This window comes from Thunnus maccoyii, chromosome 4 (genome assembly GCF_910596095.1).
Source record: "Thunnus maccoyii chromosome 4, fThuMac1.1, whole genome shotgun sequence".
Classification (NCBI taxonomy): domain Eukaryota; kingdom Metazoa; phylum Chordata; class Actinopteri; order Scombriformes; family Scombridae; genus Thunnus; species Thunnus maccoyii.
Window position 1 is genome coordinate 21,446,901 of NC_056536.1, and position 14,730 is coordinate 21,461,630.

Genomic DNA, 14,730 nt, shown 5'->3' on the forward strand with positions numbered 1-14,730 from the left:
AGAGGAGAGAGCCACCCCTCTGCCTGGAGAGGAAGCCAGGGACAGGGGCATGGCAACAGTGGTGTCATGACTGGTTGATTTCTGGCTTGGTGCCACCAGTTACAACGAAATGTTGATGTAGTGATGTAATATACGATTGAGAGTCTGCATAGGGTGTTTTATTTTGAAATCTCTATGCACCTGCTCTATGAAGCTTGATACGGCTCCTGTCAAAAATAGACAAGGCACATATGTTTAGTGGAGTGGAGAGCTGCTTCTGGGCCACTTCTGGGATGCTTCTGAAACACGTTGCGGTGCATCTGGTTGGATCACAAGCATTCACTAGAGTAGCCGTGATCAGCTCCATGGCTGTATCAGAGCTCTAATGCAATGCTGACATACCCAGTGGAATCAAGTCATGAGCAGGTGGATGTCTGCTGGGTTCCTGTCTTTGGCCAGATTGTACTGTTAAGTGGGGGAGAGCAGTTGAACCCAGGTGCAGACACAGACGAGGAGACTGGAATAAGGTAAACTGATATTTATTGCAGAGCATGGGGAAGATGGGCTGCAGGCTAGGGGAAGCTTGAGATGGTAGCTGAGAGCCAGGAACTGAGACTGGGGAAGGGGCAGTTAGCGGCCTAGGAAGCAGGTCCAGAGACCAATACAAGGACACTGAGTATACAGGGTTCCAGGGCAGAATAGCAAGGCTGAGGGCCAAACGGCAGGGCAGACCAGACAAGGGGCAGGAAACAGGGACCGGAGTCAGAGCAGGCAGGACTACAAAGGAAATTGAGAACAGTCTGAGTACTTGCGTAACAGGCAACAAGAACTAAATGCTGAATAGCAAAACTGGTAATAAGTTGGCTTAAAGCATATAAAACTGACAGGTAGCAGAGTCTATGATCTGGCAGTGTGGAAGTGGCAGAGCTGAGTCTTTGTAAAGGCCTGATTACAGTGATGAGGTCCAGCTGGTGTGGCTCTGCCCTGACTCCAGCACACCTGTCTCTACTCACGCAATCACCCAGACACACAGGGAGAGAGAGGGAGAGTGCCACTGGGACAGCAGCAGCAGGCTAGGGAGACACTGAAATGGAGGTAGAGGGCATGGCAGATGATATCAGATGTAACAAAATAAATATATTTTACAAAAATGAATAAATAATGAAATCTCTGTATTAAAATTACAGAGAGATTTTGTATAGCGAGGCAATGGATCCTGAAAGAAAAACCCACCACATTAAAGGGGGAGCACAAGGGGGTCTAAGCTTGTCAAGGCATTGGATCCCCTGGCCCCTAAACCATTACAGGTTGACCACTAAGCAGTTAAGCTGGTGAGAAATTGTGGCCCAAACTGTGAAAATAAGATAAAGTTTTTGACAAAGAATTTTTGCTGAAATCTAATTAGCTAAGTGTCTTTGCAAATCCCTTTAGATGATGGAGGGCCATGGAGACAGCAATGTCCAAGTCATCAGTCACATAACATTAAGAAAAAAACACTGGTGGCATATGATGGATGTCAAACAACCATTTCTTTCTATGTAAGCCCCTACATCGGTGGTGTACTGACACCAAGCCCCAAGAAACAGCACTGATGCTATGAGGCGATTTTACCGTAGTGACCACATTCACTAGTGCAAGATCATGCAATGTACAACACCAAAAGGCTGCACAGTGGTTTATCATATGCAGATTATAATTCTGGAAAGTTGTCACAGCAGCAACTACTTTATCTTTCGTCACAATGATTGCAAAGTTAAAAGTAGATACTCCGTTCATGATACCAAGTAATACAGGAATGTGCACTTGCATGTATGTGACTGGTCACCACCTTGCTGGATGATGTCACATTGTGTTGCAGCCTGGTTAAACTTTTTTGCCATACGACCCTGTATTTTTTTTTACCATAGGTCTCCATGTTGGCAGGCCTGCTGCACCTCCGGAATATCCCCATCTATCCTCTCTCTCTCTCTCTCTCTGTCTACTAAAGGAATGACTCTCTGTCTGTATGTATGTCCTTTAGGTATTGCTTGATTTGTTCATCCGATCAACTCCACACTTGGCAGGTGTATGGCTTGGGACCCAAGGGAGTGCATTTTGAATTTGGTGCAATGTGGACATACGTATAATATTAATAAATTGTGAAAACCAGTGATCAGCGAGCCGCTCCACCCTGTGCAGGGGCAAGGCTCTGCCAACTGACTCCAGCATGTTAGGGAGAGACCAGAGACGAGTCATGACATGAGTCAGAGAAAAGTGGACAGCAAAAACAGAGCTTGTAATCAAGAATGGACACTCTTACCCCATCTCTGGACAGAAAGTGTAGTGTTACCGGCACGTTTAGCAGATCAGCAGCAGCGAGTGACTACACAGGAGGCATTCAGGTAAATTGTTGAGTGTAGGTCACCCGTGTTTTAGAACTGCTCAGAGCCCAATACACAATGACTGTAGTTGCACATGTAAAACAGAGCAAATACCCAGACACGTTTGATTGGCAACAGAATCAACCAATGGAAGGCCGTAAAGTTTAGTTTCACTGGTGAAGTTTCTGTCTGGATTTAAACCATTTAATTTAATAATTCCTTATTGTTTTAATTGATACGTTTGTTAGTTGATACATATGCGGTTCTCAAGAAATAATAAGCAATCAGCCTGTTCCAAACAGTGTGTGTTCCAAACTGTGCTAGTTTAATTTAAAGGCATTATTGACTGATTATATTTGGTACTAATGTTGAGGTGAAAGTTTATTTAATAAAGGCTTTTAAATGGAACTCAGTATTTCATTTTTTATATAACTTTGAGCCCATGGTTCTCATGTTCAGAGTTTTTTTTTTTTTTAAATTAGCAGTGAAATATAGTTGTTTCTGTGATATGCAGTATGCTTTTTATCGAAGGAAGTGATTACATATCACACATCATCAGTAGTAATTTTTAAACGTTTTCATTATTTTCCTTTGCTTGCAATTTTTCCCAATTCCTGCAATTTAATCCCAATAAGAGCACATAAAACACTGTAAATTGTATCATAGTTTCGAGAAAACATTTATAGCTACAATAATATGGTTAATATGGTTAACATATGCGCTTCAGAACCTATTAAGTATAATTGATCTTGGACGGGCTAGGCCCACCTGATTTTCTCTGTGTCCACCATAGATGTAGAAAGAGAACTGGAGTTGGAAGCGGGGCCTCGTTCATTCCTATGAAAGTTGCTCAGTGGGGCATGAAGCTAAAAAAGCCATTTCTCACTGTAAAGACATTACCTGAATGAAAACATACTGTGCATGCTTTATGGGCCATGGAGCATGCTCACTACGGGACTTCCGTTGGCTGAGACGGCTGACTTATATTTCATTGTACAGTGTAACTGCCAATACTGTGCATATGATAATAAACCTCTTGAATCTTGAATAGGGATAAAACAATTCAATCATGTGGCTCTTCTAGACTTTCGAAATGAGATCAGACGTATGGATCAAATTGTGATTGTGAAACAAGTCATTTAGCAGAGGTTGTGACACTCAAAAAAATGTATCTGCTGATTTATAGACATCTCTTTCGTAATGTAAGTCTATGGGAAAAAGTCTTTCTGGGCCAGTGTGCATCACATGACGTTGTAATTGATGCCCTGCGCTGCTCCTGTATCCTGTATCCTGTATCTCTTTATGCATCCATGGTGCTCACACTTCTGCCTATGCTGCCCCCACCGCGCCTGTTTTCCGCGTGTACGCCCCTGGCTGCCATACTGTTGACGAGAGATGCTGCTTTAAACGTCCAAACCATGTCTGCCCGAAAGTTTGAGTATTTGTTTATTCATTTATAATATTCTTTATGTAATTTAATTTAATTTAATTTAATTATTAGGTGATAAGTTTACACCTGTGTGAACTCCGGGCCAAGATGTTAAACTCTCTTTCTGTTTGACAAGAATCACAGTTGACAGAGGACTTCCCGGACAGTCACCCGGCCGGTAACCTGCAGCTGCTGCTTGGCGGAGGACTTGAGTGAGAACTGTCGAGCTATATTCTGACTAGCGGTGGGCTAATATCATACAAGGACAACATGAGTTTATCTACAAATAGCTAAGATACTTAATCAGACAGCGAGAAACGCACCTATCAGACAGTTATCTCACTCATGTGTTGCCGATAGTTAAACATGTCGAACCAGCAGCAGGCGGCTCTGAGCTCTGATCCTTTCACACAGTTTGTCGTGAAACCTCTCAGCAACCCTCTGCAAATGAAAAAGACTGTCATAACAGAAGATTACAGGGTAACAAGTCAGGCGCTCGGCATGGGGATAAATGGCAAAGTGCTGGAAATATTTCACAAAGACAGTGGAGAAAAATATGCACTAAAGGTAAACATGTTGATTGTAATATCTTGAAAGTCTTTAACTAAGTTTTATTAGTTACTATAAAAATTGACATCAGAGTGTGTGTTTTGTCTCATAATAGTTGTACTATTATGAGACAAAACTAATGTCAACAACCAGAAATAAGCAAAACATTATTTTCTATTGTGGCTATCATTTTGTATTTGTTTGTAAAGAGCAGCAGTATTTCCATCTTAAATAGGAAATCAACAAATAACTGTGAAATGAGACCTACTTCTAGTAAGTGATAGATATTTGAGCCTGATTCCCTTTTATGAAATAGCAGTTTGAGTTCAGTCGAGGGGATGTGTTTGTATGTAACTCAGGATGTGTCAGAGCTGGTGAGCTCAGATTTGACACTTGAACCAGTCATATCAGTTTCTGTAGGAATCAAATATCTGGGCGGATGCTTCACTGTTGGTTTCATGTAATGATAACCTTTCTATCATCTCTAGAAACTGCACAGTCTTGCACTTTATACAGACAACAGTATGAGAAATATTCCATGGCAAACACTAAATCTGTCTGCCATGTGGTTTAATTTTGACCTACTGAGCCAAATCCATTATGACCACAAATGACTGCACTTCTGTGGAATATGAATTGGAGATTTATGTGTCTTTGTTGATTTCTTAGCTTCAGAGTGTAAACATTGCACAAGGGCAGCACTACTGGGAGCTCAGCTGTGCTTTGTTTTTCCAAATAATAACAGTCATTTATAAATCAACGATGGAGTTCTGAGAGGGATTGTGGGGTATGTTGTCTTACTCTGGCTGCTTTTAGTTTCAAGTAGAGCTGAACGATTAGTTGATTTATCTATTAGTTGCCAACTAATAATTAATTGCCAACTATTTTGACATTCAAATAATCATTTTTAGTCATTTTTTTAAGAAGAAAATGTCCAAATTCTCTGATTCAAGCTTCTCAAGTGTGAATCTTATCTGGTTTCTTTACTCTTCTATGACAGTAAACTGAATAGCTTTGGGTTGTGGACTGTTGTGGACAAAACAAGACATTTAAAGACGTTACCTTGGCCTTTGGGAAACAATAATTGACATTTTTTCTTACATTTTATAGACCAAATAACTAATCGATTAATTTAGGAAAATAATCATCAGATTAATCGATGATGAAAATAATTGTTAGTTGCAGCCCTTTTTTCAAGGTCAAAAAACAGTTAAGTACCCAGAAGATTTGATCACACTGAATCGTACCTAAATGTAATCTGTATTAATAACATAAATTTTAACCAAACAGCATTGTGCTATTGATTAGTTTCATGCACATGTATCCAACGTTTTGATTAGTTACTGTGGACTCTTTGCTCCAGTTAGTTTGTTAGCTACATTTCTGTGATTAGAGAAAGATTTGTTGGAAGCCTTTGTGCATTTTTGTGCAGTAAACAGGATCAAAGTCTGGCTATTGATGACTAGCAACCTTCGTGCATCGAGGTTATTTGCTTTTTGTCACATTCTCAGAGCCAATCAAAGAAAGAGCTGTCGAGGCTTAACTCAGCTGAGCTTTGAAACTTAACAGATGCTTTTCTGTTATCTTTGATTTTAGAAAATCTGCTTCCCATACTCTGTTTTCTTTTTCCTTTCCTCCAGACAGTATGTGTCCCTGTCTAAGTCTCAGTTTCAGCCAGTAGGGAGAGATGAGTGAATATGGACAACATCCTGATATTACGCCACTGCATTCCCCTGGGATCAATCAGTCACTCCTGAGGCATGTGTGATGGGTACCCAACTACAGAGTACCTCTGTTGATTGGTGCTTTTGGCATGACAGGCAGTAATTATAGTTCAAACTGCCTAAGTTCACGGGATGGGGTCACTGTTGGCATCAGATGTGAGTTATAGATTTTTTTTTTCTCATGGAAACCTGTCATTTTCTGGCACAACAGATGGCTTTGTCAGGGTCTAATTTCTTTCCCAGAGTTTGTAAATTATATATTGTCTTGTAGGTCTGGCTTCTGGTCCCCATGTTCAAGAGTCTCGTTTTGAAAGAAGAGTGTTGACTTTTCCTATCCAAATGCTGCCAGCCAGAAAGAGAGAGGGGAACATGCCTGTGTCTAAAAGTAGCCTCATGCGAGAGGCCAGAGATGGCTGAGAGATTATGACGTTTGAAGGGGTACAGCATGCAGGACAGGGTGTCATTCAAATGGCACACTATCAGCTTTTATTATGCAGTGAAGGTGTTTTGAGCTGTGTAATCAAAGTGAAGAAACTAGCAAATAAGAAGTCTTTTTATCTGACTTTTGTTTGTTTTATACACGTATGTGATTATTGGGTTGTCTCTCCTTCAGTTTATTTTTTTAGAGCCACATATTTTTTGTAGACTACAGTTGCTAATTGTTTTTTAAGGAGATTATTCCTCTGTTTCTGTCTGCATTTGTCATTCTTCTTCTTGCTAGAGATTGGTGGTTAGAATGGTTATAATAATAGTATCGGACAGATCTTGTCAATGGCATTTTTGTAATGTTTTCTTCTAGGAGTATGTCACGTTATATTAACAGCATTATCAAGTCATATGGCCTTTTTTTTTAAGAAAAAACCCACTTAAAAAAAGAGTTTGACTTTAAGTGGACAGATATGAAGTGTCACAAACTCTTCGGCTTCTGCAGCACATATATGAGGTTAAACATCCAGTGACAGATTGTGATTCATGATTGACTTCCTCGTCCTCATTTCCCGATTTCTTGATCATCAGTAAACAATTCATCATCTTCCTCTTGCACCTTGTTAGACCTTAAATACGTCAGTGTATTGACTTTTCTTATGTCTTGTGAAGGCAGCACATCTCAGAAAATAAGAGAACAATTTATTATAAATGTATGAGGCAGACTAATCTACATCTAAAGGTCAAGGAAATGATTGCTTCTGGATGTACCACACTAAATCAAAATCTGAGGTCCTCTGAAAGAGTCTGATGAAGAGGGTTGTCAGCTGGAGTTTTGTTGGGAACAAAACTTGAACTTGGACTTTGATGAGGCTGCTACATATTTATGTAGTGAAAATATCACAGATGAATGCAACTGAAAATCAGCATGCAGCCGTTTTTCATCATTAATATTTTAGCAGTATTTAGATTCTACATCCAAAATCACAAAGTTGTCTACATCCAGTGAATCACTTCTCTCTGTACACATGCGCAATTACAGCTGAGACAAATGTAGGGCTGCAACTAACAATTATTTTCATTATTGATTAATCTGTCAATTATTTTCTTGATTAATTGATTAATCATTTTGCCTATAAAATGTCATACAATAGAGAGAAATGTATGTTATAATTTCTTAAAGCTCAAAGCGACGTCATCAAATGTCCTGTTTTGTCTGATCAAATGTCTAAAATCCAAAGATATTCAGTTTACTATCATGTATGACACAGAAAAACTTTAAATTCTCATATTTGAGAAGATGCAATCACTGAATATTTAGCATTTTTCGCTTAAAAATCGTACAACCAATATTTGGTTATTAAAATAGTTGCCGATTAATTTTCTATCAATCAAGTAATTGATTGATCAACTACTCGTTGCAGCTGTAGACAAATGTATCTTCCATATGATTAAAGAATTTTGTTTAGCCCCGAATTATTTGCCAAGAACTGATGCAATCTCTGACCCACAACAGGTAGGTTTGAAGGAAAACAAATAGACCACACTACTCACTCAAGTAGTAAGGATTTGCACAGAGCTGATTTGCAACTGAGGCAAAACCTTCCTGTAGTAAAAAGTGACCTTACAGGTCAAATGTCCAAGCCCCAAAATCTGTTTTTAAAACAGATACTTGAGCAAGGTCACGATCAGTATCTAAATCTTATTAATCTTACTCATTCACATCGACCTAGAATGGTGTTTGTTTTAGCTAAATTCATATGAAATAGAACATAAAACCTACAGAACAGGTTTACATGACTACATTCAAAGATAAAACCTTGTCTTACTTTCTTATTTGTTCATTTCTCCGCTTCATGTTTTGTCACCGTGTGTTTCAGATGCTTTATGACTCTCCAGAGTCGAGACGGGAAGTGGAGCTTCACTGGAGGGTGTCATCGTGTCCCCACATTGTACCCATCATAGACGTTTATGAGAACCTCTATCAGGGCAGGAAGTGTCTCCTTATTGTGATGGAGTGGTGTGTTCTTTCGCATATGTACACACACACAAACATACAGATTTTCTTCCCTGGACATTGTTCATCTTTGGATGTCTCCTGGGAGTTGCGGCTTGTGGTAGTTGCTCTGTGTTCTGGTTGAGCCAGCTTTTTTTAATGCACACCAACTGAGATGAATTGTTTCCAGAACACTCCGGGGCAGAAAATAATAAAAAGCAGGCAGAGGCTGCTTTGTCTAGAATATAATAAGGCAGGCGTCTACCTGATGTCTACAGCCACCTCGTATGTTACGAAAGATAGAGAAATGTGCTCAAAGCTGGGTAGGATATGATCAGTGGAGTGTCAATAGGATAATATATGATTTATGATCCATGGCACATCAACAGGATAGGATATGGTTTATGATCAATGGCATGTCATGATTGAATAATCCTGTCCTTGAACATAAAAGTGTCCTGGCTTTTGCAGGTTTTTAGTCAAGTGTGCAGTGTTTTGCAGCTGTAGTTCATTTTGATCAATCGATTTTAACTTAAACATTTTTTTCCATAGCAAGCAGCATAGAATAGAAAACATACCATCATTTGCAGTTCACAGAAAAAGATGAATATACCCTTACTGTATTACATATCATTATTCTTCTGTCTTTTCTTTTTCAGCATGGATGGAGGTGAATTGTTTAGTCATATCCAAGACAGAGGGAATCATGCATTTACAGAAAGAGGTAAAGAAATTATTATTTCTTAAGCAAGTTAAAGTTATAATCCTTAAGATTTCTGCCGACAACTGCGGTTTAACACTATGGGTTCTTGGCGCATCAGACACTCTTCATAGTAACTACTAGCTAGTTTCAAACAAGTGATTTACTACACCAAAGTGCACCAGAAATGTCTCAGCTAGTAAACACTGGATTTCAAAAACAATTTCAAAAAATAACAGTTATAGAGGCCAAAAGATAAAATGAACTTAATGGCCAGTCTTTTGTGAATTTAATATGAGGTTTAGTGAAATTTAAAGTGTCAGGTCAAATATGTCAACCATATTCCATATTGCCTCATTCACTCTTCAGTCTAAATGGGTCAGATCATAGACTGTATATAATGATGGATGTAGTGAGGAGTGATGTCACCCACTGGTTTGCATTGGAGCCGGTTGAAGCCAAGTGTTGCAGTTCACAGTCGGCGCCATCTGAGCCGGGACCTTCCAAATAAATAGTATGGAGTGTTGCCTTTCATGCTCTAGACACATGCCCCACTACCTCGGACCAGAGCTAACGCTAGCTTACTGGGAACACCAAGTGAACACTTATTAGCTACTTTAGCTAAATTATGCTAACATGGCAGGTATCGTTATCAACAATAAACTTAAAGATTTAGACAATAGTCCAACTCAGTGCCAGTCCAGAAGCCGGGGAGAGCAGTAGGTCAGTAAACTGTCAATCAACGCCCACACAACAGACACCAAAACTACTATACGTCTTCAAATCTTACTAACAGAGCAACAATTTCCAAAATGACCACCAGCACATTCATTAGAGGGCCAGAATTTAGCGATTGAGACCATAATGACTTGTTGAAAAACATTATTGACTTAGTATTTTTAGAGAGAAGTTGATGCTTTTTGAATGGGAGTCTATTGGAGCCAGCATCTAGTGGCTGTTGGTGGCTTTGCACTTTAAAAGTACTTCCGCATTGGCTTCAGCCTCAAGCTATGGTAGTTGCTGCTTGGGTCAGATATTTGTCAGCTGGTTCATTCGGCTAGCTTATGCAACAGTTCCACCTGGCAGTTAGTAGATTTCAGTATTTATTAACAACTAATCTCTATGTAACAACTAGTTTTTGTGGTGCAACAGGTTTTAATTTAGGGATGTGTAATCTCCACTAAGTAAACACTAGCAACCAGCTCCAGAAGAGCAGCTGGTGTCTCTGTTGACAGTGCATTTTAATAAAGAAGGCAGTCATAATTTGGCATGGTTCCATCTTGGTATGAGAAAACACAATCGGATTTCATGCTGGCAGAGCACAGTGAAAGGAATTAGTTAGCTTGTTGGGATGTTGGAGGTGTGCAGGGAACAGCTCACTGTGGCTGCTCCTTCTTGTTCGGTTAGTCCTTGCAATATTTAAAACTTATCCACTGTCAAAAAATGGCCAGTGTCTTGTTTTATAGAAGCATTTTTGATGAACCATTGCAGTCAGTGCTCTCCTTCATGACAAATACTTTGCGTTTCCTGTTACTGCTTCACCATGAAAGCCATGTTACGCCGGTTGAACACTCTTAATGTGACACAGCAGCAGCAGGAAATGTTGGATTAGCATTATCAGTAACATAAAGCAGCTTTGATGCAGTGAACAGTATGGGCTGATATCAATTAGTTGAAATTAAAAACAGTAACACTAGATTACACGCTGCATTGTTTCCTGCAAATCCTTCATGAATGCCTCAGTTTAAATTCCAGGCAGGAATGGTGGACTCCACCACTAACAATGAAAACTAATATATAGAAAAGTAATTTACAGAATGTTAATACATTTAATGACTATAGCGGGAAAAACGCAGACTACAGATACTCAACACTTACACTAAATACTCCATGAAAATCTTAAGGATTATAACTTTAACAATCTCAAAATGTGGTGCTGTATGTATGGTTTAATCTACCTGTTTCTGCATTCACTTCATCATGTCCATGTCATTTTTCTTCACTATCTTGCTACTCAGAGGCGTCGGACATCATGAAAAGTATAGGAGAAGCCATCCATTTCTTGCATTCCATCAACATTGCCCACAGAGACATCAAGGTAGTACTTCACTGTATATATACACTGTGTATGTATGTATGTATTTATATATATGTATGTTTGAGAAAAAAACCTGTTGTAGAAAACAAAACTTTCCAGAAAAAAAAACTTGCAACAGTGGACTATTTTGTGGAAAGAAACATTCATTCTTTAAAAAAAAAAAGTGGTGATGATTACATTTTGACAATTTAATATCCTGTGCATGTCAAAGAGCCCATATTGAAGGCCAAGTAGAAAAATCAGGAGCGAAACAAGAGATAAGAGAGATATAAAAGTAGAGTCCTCAGGGCTTTTGTACGTAATGAACCTCTAATTGTTTACGTATGTGGAGTAAGCCAACAATGAATGGCAGCTGATATAGGCAAGGTGGACAGCTCCTAATGGAAAACAAACAGTTCCTTCCATTAACAAGTCCAACACTGGAGGTCTTTCTTTAAAAGTTTTTTATATCTTGATTTGGTCACTGAGCACCATTTTCTTGTCTGTTGTAGCATTGAAGCACGTATGAAGTGTAGTTTATATGTAATTATTAATTTAATTTACTTAGTGGATAGTTAAGGGTGACGGTAACCATGGAGAGACATGGTTTTTTTAGAGTATTGCTGGAAATTGAAAACAAAACTGATTGCTGAACCTTGTTAATTTGTTTTGTAAATCATTTTGTAACATACTGTAAAAAAAATGGAGAGGCTTGCACATTATAAAGAAATATGCATAACGTATTTTTAGTCTTACATTTGCTATTTGTTATATACTTATATATATTGTACCGGTCAAAAGTTTGACAGTGTCTCATTCAAGTGAATGGGAAAGTGTGTCCAAACCTTTGACTGGTACTGTATTTTTAAATAATTTGCTTCTCTCATGGTTTATGGCCAGTCATCCAAATTCTGTTTCCCAGAAGCTTGATCACTGTTCCCGTCTCTTCCAGCCAGAGAATCTGCTATACACCTCCAAAAGCCCAGATGCCCTCCTCAAGCTGACTGATTTTGGGTTTGCCAAAGAAATCACAACTTTAAACTCTTTGGCAACACCATGTTTTACCCCTTATTATGTTGGTAAGACCACTTGCTTGACTTGCAGAACCATCTCAGCTGTTCACAAATCACACACTTTTCATATCTGTGACACAATATCCCATCTCATCTCTACAGAGTAAGCTCTGTGCTCTTTGGTGATCACAGCTGTGAACATGTAATCTTGTTTTGATTAATATCACATTGAAATGTAGCAGCTCCTGGCAGATTAGACCTCCTCATGGCAGTGTCAGCCATATATGAACCGTGTCATCAAGATAATCTCAGTTCTACACATTTTTGAGTCTGCAAGACAAAAATCTGTGGCTTTCTGTGTGTATGTGTGTGCGTGTTGCGACATATTTTCAATATTGTCTAGGGATTTTAAAAGTCTTCCAAGCGCAAAGCCTTACTTGTCTTGATACTGCACAGAACATACAATACTGCTTTGTGTTATTACAAAATTCAAGCTTCTGGCATGTTTTTAAGATTGTCTCCGGATTTTGAGAGTGTCAGTGTAGTACTTGTTAATAACCAGACTTAAAATGATGACATTGTTTCCATGTGCTTTTTGAAGTGTCACTTGACCCTGTCTTAGTGTTGAGTGCTTTCCCTGAGGGGATTTAACAACAACAACAACAAAATCTGCAGATGGTTTTCTTCCTGTGGAAAATGGCTAGACTGATGTGGGCCATGAGAGGTTATATCCTGTGGACTGGTTGGAAAATCCTATATACACTTCTTTACCTTTACCTTTTTTTTAACACTCAATTGTTTTTTTTTATGTATAATTATCATATATGCATTAAGTGTGAATCAGAAGTTATTTCTCCATTCAAATTTGAATTATTTCTCTTGACACTGTGGCAGCTCCAGAAGTTCTTGGTCCAGAGAAGTATGACAGATCCTGTGACATGTGGTCTCTGGGTGTCATTATGTACATTCTGTAAGTCAAACAGTGACTCATCCTTCACACTGAAGCTTCTCTAACTTGATGTTGCTGTTAATTGATCCTTCTTGTCATCAGGCTTTGTGGATATCCTCCTTTTTTCTCTTATCATGGTTTGGCAATATCTCCCGGGATGAAAAGACGGATCCGTAATGGACAATACGACTTCCCCAAAACAGAGTGGTCCGATGTATCAGAGGAAGGTGAGAGGAAGACATGTTGGAAATATATATGTTTCTCCTGGGAATGATGTACCCTTCCTCTCTTTCCCCCCCCCTATTTGTTAGTTTTCCATTTTTTTCACTCTCTAAATTTTTCTAAAGTGGTGCATCTTTCTAAATGGAATCTTTTTTTTTTTACGTATCTCGATATGATGATCAGTATGAACAGAAAACTCAGTTTCAGTAACTCCAGTAACAGTATTTTCCTTTTGCTTCAATACAAAAGCATAGCAGCAAAGCACTAATAGAGCGGATTGTTTCTTAAAAAGTTTGCCTGTTGTTTGTGGATTGTGTGCATCATGCATTGCCATGCTTTCAAGAAACTAGATTGATGACACTTGGAAGCAACGATTGGCCAAAAATATGTGCAGCTATTGAATGACAGTCAAAGATGTGTCTCATGTTTGTGTTTTACAATATAAACATTGACTGATGATGATGATTTGTCGTTGCAGCCAAACAGTTGATCTGCCACTTACTGAAAACTGAGCCCACCCAGAGAATGAGCATCACAGAGTTCATAAACCATCCCTGGATTAATGTGAGCAGCTCCATGTACCGTAGGCTTCATCTGTCTGAGCAGCTGTTGGTTTAGTAAGATGTTTGTGAGATTGATCATCCATATTCCTTCTCAACTGCAGCAATCGGTGGAGGTCCCACAAACGCCTCTTCACACCAGCCGCGTACTGCACGAGGAACAAGATGTCTGGGAGAAGGTAAAGGTAAGTGTTGGTGCATGTGGGTCACTTTTTTGCTAATACTTTAGATGGCAAGAGAAGTTTTTGATGTTTTTGAAACAATTTTGTTTTAAGCTGCTACTCCAAATCCAATCAATTTAAAACTGTATGTGCATGTCATGCATACTGTATTCACCTCGGTCATGTACGATAAAAGTGATATTTTTTGTTACTTTTAGGAGGAAATGACAAATGCCCTGCAAACGATGAGAGTGGACTATGATCAAATTAAAATCAAAACTATTGAAGACTCAACTAATCCTCTACTCTTGAAGAGAAGAAAGAAAACTAAAAAACTCAGCCATACAGACTCCTCGCTAGTGAAATAAAGACTTTTTAACAGGTAACACAAGCACACATGCATACAATTTAGATACACGGTTTCAAGAAGAGGTTGAGGGGAATTGGACATTGTCAAGAGGCCCTAAAGTAATGCCTTCATTATATACCATATTGGAGTTGTTTAGCTGTTTTTATTTCTTTCTGTTAACCTCAGATGATTTTTCTTTTTCATTAAAATTTGGCATTTTAATGTGCTTTAAGGAC

At 38.9% G+C, this 14,730-nt stretch overlaps 1 protein-coding gene across 7 annotated transcripts; it reads left to right on the forward strand.

The window, feature by feature from the left end:
- The first annotated feature begins 314 nt into the window (after nt 1-314).
- LOC121896101 (MAP kinase-activated protein kinase 2-like) lies at nt 315-14,716 on the forward strand. 7 transcript variants are annotated; one of them, XM_042409754.1, is made up of 11 exons: nt 3,700-4,012; nt 4,183-4,335; nt 8,348-8,487; nt 9,123-9,187; nt 11,182-11,261; nt 12,193-12,319; nt 13,148-13,223; nt 13,305-13,429; nt 13,903-13,988; nt 14,089-14,169; nt 14,364-14,716. In XM_042409754.1, exons 2-11 carry the CDS (start codon nt 4,216-4,218, stop codon nt 14,511-14,513), a joined length of 1,050 nt encoding a protein of 349 aa, XP_042265688.1. In that variant the 5' UTR covers nt 3,700-4,012; nt 4,183-4,215; the 3' UTR covers nt 14,514-14,716. The 7 variants fall into 7 exon arrangements, with proteins under 7 accessions (XP_042265692.1, XP_042265690.1, XP_042265688.1 ...); XM_042409755.1 differs by having other exon boundaries at nt 3,700-3,980; XM_042409751.1 differs by having other exon boundaries at nt 3,715-3,759; nt 3,905-4,335.
- Nucleotides 14,717-14,730: the final 14 nt, after the last annotated feature.